The 6,028-nt window shown below is 45.6% G+C and overlaps 1 protein-coding gene across 1 annotated transcript in view; it reads right to left on the minus strand.

Moving 5' to 3' along the window:
• Positions 1–231: 231 nt before the first annotated feature.
• LOC103581351 (acyl-coenzyme A oxidase-like protein) overlaps positions 232–6,028 on the minus strand; it is a 10,487-nt gene continuing 4,690 nt past the window's right edge. The window contains 3 exon segments of the mRNA XM_008563211.1: positions 232–395; positions 2,519–2,605; positions 3,087–3,201. Of these exon segments, the coding sequence (XP_008561433.1) occupies positions 319–395; positions 2,519–2,605; positions 3,087–3,201 (279 nt within the window). The 3' untranslated portion in view covers positions 232–318.

Raw genomic sequence — 6,028 nt, forward strand, 5'->3', positions numbered from 1 at the left:
AAGAGACTGATTACATAACTTGTAGACCGTTTATTTTACAGTCTATAAGTGGACCTCATTTGGTGAAAATCAGGTGTATCTCTTTAGATTATCAGCATGGAGAAAAGTGTGGAGAGACGTACATTGAGTGCGACAATCATCATGTCTGGGCAACAGCATTTTTGATCATTTTGATTTTTTTCTTTTCACTTATCTTTGTTTTCCAGTTAGTTGTCAATAAACTTGTCAGGCTGGTTAGGGGAAGACTGCGTGGACCAGGCCAGCATGGGAGGGCAATGAGATTATCAGCACAGTCGACCTAAGTTAAGGAAAAACTACTCACTTATCCAGCAGCTTCTCCCTCGGTATGCGAACCTTGTCAAATATCAGAATCCCATTATCCACACCGTGCAGACCTGCAGAGAACAGAAATGATTCGCAGCTGCAAGGGGAGATCCAGGCAGCATCAGAAATGTTGTCCCTGCTACTTCCCAGGCCTCTCTCCATTAAAGTGCAAACGCTTTCATTTACTTCTAGAAGTGTTGATGCTTTTTTTATTTGGGGTGGGGTGGGGGTGGGGATGTTTGTTTTCTTGATGAGCTGTGCCTCTTTCTTTGGCCCACCTCTCCCTGACCAGATGGAGAACCTGTGTAGTAGCCCTCATGCTCTGCGGCTCAGGTTGGGGATGGGGTGGGGATGCACCCACCTCCTGGGCACTGACCACGATTAAGAAAGGGAAAGTTCTAAGCAACCAAAAGAATGGAAAGCTGAAGACAGAGAAGGCAGGAAACCCAACTTGCTCTCCCCAGGAATGTGAAGCCCCTCCCCCCCCCACTCCCTCAGCACACAGGGTGAACTGGTGAGAGTAAATGCCCCAAGACAAGGGAAAATGGCCACGAGAATCGGGGGGTCTCCAAAATCTGCCAGACCCATTTCCTAAAGACACCTGTCAGAATCTGGGATCTATTTTTTATTCAGAAATCTGGGTGGGGGAGGATCTTTCTTTAGTAAATGCCTTTATTTAGAACATCACCCCCTGACAAGGACATACTTGCATTTAATAGCTTACAAGAAAACCAAAGCAGACTTTCTGCAGTTTGCTGCCAGTGTTTCCAGCATCTGGCACGACTTCACAAGAGCCTGGCCTCCCTGTCTGCTCTCTGCCACACTTAACACGCAAGGAGCTTGCAAGGGGCCAGGGCCAGCCAAGGTCTCAGATACATTTAAAACGAATCTGGGATCTATTTTCAATTTACAAATCTGGGTGGGGGAGGATCTTTCTTTAGTAAATGCCTTTATTTAGAACATCACCCCCTGACAAGGACATACTTGCATTTGATAGCTTACAAGAAAACCAAAGCAGACTTTCTGCAGTTTGCTGCCAGTGTTTCCATCATCTGGCACGACTTCACAAGAGCCTGGCCTCCCTGTCTGCTCTCTGCCACAATTAACATGCAAGGAGCTTGCAAGGGGCCAGGGCCAGCCAAGGTCTCAGATACATTTAAAACCCTTGAAAACCCACCTGCTGCAGCCCATGCCTGCAGGCAGGGCAGTGGTCAGTAAACATTAAGGGGCAGGGATGGTCCCCTACCCTGATGGTGGGTCCACCTCCACCAAAGGATCCCTGGTTCCCTCTTCTCTCCCCATTCTTTCTTCTCTTTTCCTTCTCTCCAGACTTCTTTCTTTGACTTGGCTTGACCTTGGCCAAGGACAGCCAATGAAGGCCACAGGCACGGTCTGTTCTCACCAAGGGTTATGGGTCAAACTGTGCGCCCAACAAATTCATATGTTGAAGTCCAAACCCCCATACCTGTGAATATGACCTTATTTGGAGACAGAGTCTTTACAGAGGTAATCAGGTTAAAATGAGGACATTAAGCTGGGCCCTAATCTAAATGACTGGTGTCCTTACAAGAAGGGGAAAGTTGGAGACAGACAGGCACATGGGGAGAGCTCCGTATTAGCATGAAAACGGTTATTTACAAGCCGAGGAGAGAGTCCTGGAACAGAGCCTTCCTTCACCACCCTTGGAAGGAAGCAACCCTGCTGGCTGACACCTTGATCTCGGGCCTCTGGTCTCCAGAACAGTGAGACAATAAATGTCTGTTGTTTAAGCCACCCAGTTAGTGGTGCAGCAGCCCTAGCAAACTAACACACTGAGTCATCCAGGGCCTCGTGAGCACAAACACTAGGCTGGTGACTGAGATGCAGTAAAGACAGCTGCAGCCTGCACCTGAGAGCCCGCAGGTCCAAGAAGGGAGAGGAGACGGAAGAGCACCCAGGGCAAAGCTGTATTACTAGGAAATGAGAGAAGCTGGGAGAAAATGAGATTAGTGCACATTTGTAAATGGTTCTTGAACAGTTCTACATAAAGACTCTTAATTAGGCTTCAAAAACAAGGAGTCTTCTTTGGGAATCATTGTATTTGCTTTCACTGCCTTCAGTGAGGTAAGTTAGGTTAGATTCTGCTTAGGTGGGTGGGTGGGGAGCAGACAGGAGGTGTGAATGAGCACAGGAGAGGGGTCCCCTGGGGACCCACCTTCTTTGTATATCATATCAATAGCTGTCACTCCCGGGTACAAGCTTCCGTTTTCATCCCGGACAGGAACAATGAAACAGTGGGGTCCTGAGGAAGGCACAGAGATAGTTATTAAACTCTCCTTTCTTTTTTTTTGTCTTTTTTTGTGTGTGTGTGACCAGTCGCACCGCGCTCAGCCTGTGAGTGCACCGGTCATCCCTATATAGGATCCGAACCTGCGGCGGGAGCGCTACTGCGCTCCCAGCGCTGCACTGTCCCGAGCGCACCACGGGGTCGGCCCTAAACTTTCCTTTCTAATGTAGAAATAAAGCTCTACTCATTTATTCCTGAACAGTATAAAATTATTTTGATCCCAAAATTCATTTGGTTCAATGACTGTGTGCTGTCCATAATAGTGTATCTCAAAATATAATGATAAATGTTATCATCATGTATATTTAGAAAATATAGTACTGAATTTTTTACAAGATATAAACAGTCCAATGAAATGCGTTTTCAGGGTAAGGCACTCACTGGATAACAGTAATAGTAAAGAGAATTATTCTGGTTTTCTGTGTCGATGACAAACCTTGAGATCTTCCATTTATGATGAGCTGGATGATGACCGCCGTGTAATTCCCATGCATCGCGTTCCCAATGTACATCTTCTGGGCATTTTCACAGGGCGTGTCGATGACAAACTCCTACACAGAAACAACAGAGTGGCAGAGTGTTTCCCTTCATTCATTCAATGCAATGAACACCATGAACACAGATCCACATCGTGCAGGGCACCTTATTCAGGAGATATCACAGCAAAGAGGAGACCACCAAAAATCCAGCAGGCTCCACCTCCTGATGTCAACACCGCTGTTCTATCACCTCCATTCACATACTGCACCCCTGCCTCAGCTTCGAAAATGACTGGAAACTAAAGTGATTTTTTCAATGAATCATCCAATCAGGAAAAGAAGCTGCCAGTTTTCAGTCGTTAAAAGGTGTTCGTTCATTCCTTCCTGGACTCTCTTCATAATGTTGGGCTGACGTTGCTATTTTGGCTGAGTCTGCCTGGCTTTAATGCACAAAGTCTTTTCTCAATTATCAGCTTCTCTCTCTCTCTAGACTACTTCATACTGAGGCTTTGACTTTTATTTATTTGTATTGAAACATAATTGATTGTACGCATATCTGTGGGATACAGTGTGGAATATCAATCCCTGTGTGCAATACCTGATGCTCAAATCAGGATAATTAGTATATTGAACGTTACCCAACGCAATCGTTTTTTGTGGCACTTTACAATTTCTCTCTAGCCCCTCTCCCCCTCCTCCTTTCCTACCTTTGGTGGCCTCAGTTCTGTCCAACGCCAGCCCTGGTGGTATGTGCTTAGCTTGGTTCCCCATTGCCCTCTGCTGTTTCCTGGGCCCTGAACATCCCTGCTTCCCTGGTATGGGCCTTTAATTAAACAGCAACAAACTAATCAAAGGCCAAAACTGACACTTGGATGCAAGCAAGGGTCATAGGCAACCGTGACTGAGTCCCACCATTGCTTAGAATATCCGCTCAAACAGTTCTGATTTTCATAAAAAGAAATCAACCATTTAATCCTTCAGATGATCATCTCAGAACATGCCTCTTCATTTTCCTGACCGATGAATATAATAATTAAAGGTTCCCAGAAAAGGTTCATGTCGAAGCCCTTGAAACAGAAGCACATGTGAGTCTCTATCTTATCATGGAAAGAATCCTAGACTATGCTGTGCTATTTCTCTCTGAATATGACCAAGGATTCCAGCTCCAAACATCTGGAACTAACACTGGTCACGAAGAAGCAGGAAGAAAATGCACGTTTTTTGTTTGCACTCTCTGTTCAGAACTTGGTCTTCTTTTTCCAGCTCTCTGGAAGCTGACACTAGGGTCACAAAGGAAAGGCTGCCCTTCACTTCTTGGCTCTCCCCAGTCTCATTGGCCACTTGGGTTGCCCTTAAACTTCTTGCCAGGGCAGGACTGACCATACTGCCTGCTCTAAGAACAGGGTACGTAGGACAGATCGGGGAGCCCAGGGGAAATGGCATAGAGCTGCACTACGAATTTAATTGAAGTTGACAATATTGAAGATGTGGCTGAACTAAACCAACAAGCTATTGATCATGCAACGATTATCTCGGATTTCAGATTATAAAGTATGTAGACTACACCTTCTCTCCGGCCAAGAAACACAGTCTTGAAGCCTAAGAAAACACTCTCTGACATATGTTTGCACAGGGAAACTTTTAACATGTGCAAGGGCTTTTGAGAAACATAAATGCACAAGCTGAATCTTTTTAAGAGAAGTCTCTGGAGACCACCCTTGTCTTATCAGGCCAGCCAGGACTTCTCAAAGACAGGAGTTATTTGAGACTGGGTGCAGGGGGAAAAAAACAACAAAACTACCTGGGGGTGCGGGGGGAGATGTTTATGCTTCGGGAGAAAGGAGGGAAGTAGTGAAGGAAACACTGGCCTGGCAGACAAGAGCTGGTGGGGCGGGGAAGGGAGAGGAGGCCATCCGTCCCCATAAACATCTGCTGCACCCTGGGAAAGGAGGTTTGTCACTTCTGACAAACGCTTGATTCGGAAAGTTTGCATCAGCCAAAATGCTGGAGTTAAAGCTGGATCTAAATAATGCACACCGTGTGTGTCGGTTACTATTATGATTATTTGTTGAGAGCCAGCAAAACGGTCAGTGTTGTAAGTGCTAAAAAAGATAGCTTTGGCCAGAGAGCACATAACCTCATTTATTTTTACTATTTAGCATGAAGTGTAAAAATAAAACTTTCTCTTACCTCTTAACTATCCGTACCACTACCCAATCCACCTCCCCAAAATAAAAATTAAACAACCAACCCAAAGGAATGAAAAACCACAAGATGTCAATTTCAGCAGTCCTTGAGGGAGGGAATGCTCATCTGATATGCTCTAATGTTTTAAAAGGGAAACGAAGGGGAAAACACAGAACCCAATGAAGGGAGAAATTCATTCCCCGCTATGTCAATTCTCGGCGGCGTGTGTTTATGATGAGCCTGTTCGCTCTCCTGCCCCCACGGGAGACAGTGCTCACCAGAGGCTCCTCATCATTATGATTTCAACTTTGCAAGTCCTCTGTCAGACGGCGGCAGCCGCGGAGGCACGCTGGATACCTAAATCATTTAGGCTGTTTGGGGAAAACGGGATCAACACAGGAAATTATTTTTGTGAGGAAAAAAATAATTATGAGAAGAAACAAATAAGTAAGAGTTGGGGGTGGTTTTTCTCCCCCATTAGTGACAGCAAGGTAACATCAATACCGTGGCTCAGGGAGAGAAAAAATTAGCCAGCCAAAACCCAAAAGATGCTAGGTCAGAATCCGTCAGTGGCCGCGCTGTTAAGGGCAGTCGCGCTTGAACCTAAGACTTGCTCGTTAACTGCATAACCTCTGCAAGCCTCAGTTTCTCTATCTGTAAAATAGGATCTTACCTTCCTAGTAGATTATAGACCAGGTGACACAATGTTACA

This window comes from Galeopterus variegatus, unplaced genomic scaffold (assembly GCF_000696425.1).
Source record: "Galeopterus variegatus unplaced genomic scaffold, G_variegatus-3.0.2 Scaffold12851, whole genome shotgun sequence".
In the NCBI taxonomy this organism is placed as follows: Eukaryota; Metazoa; Chordata; class Mammalia; order Dermoptera; family Cynocephalidae; genus Galeopterus; species Galeopterus variegatus.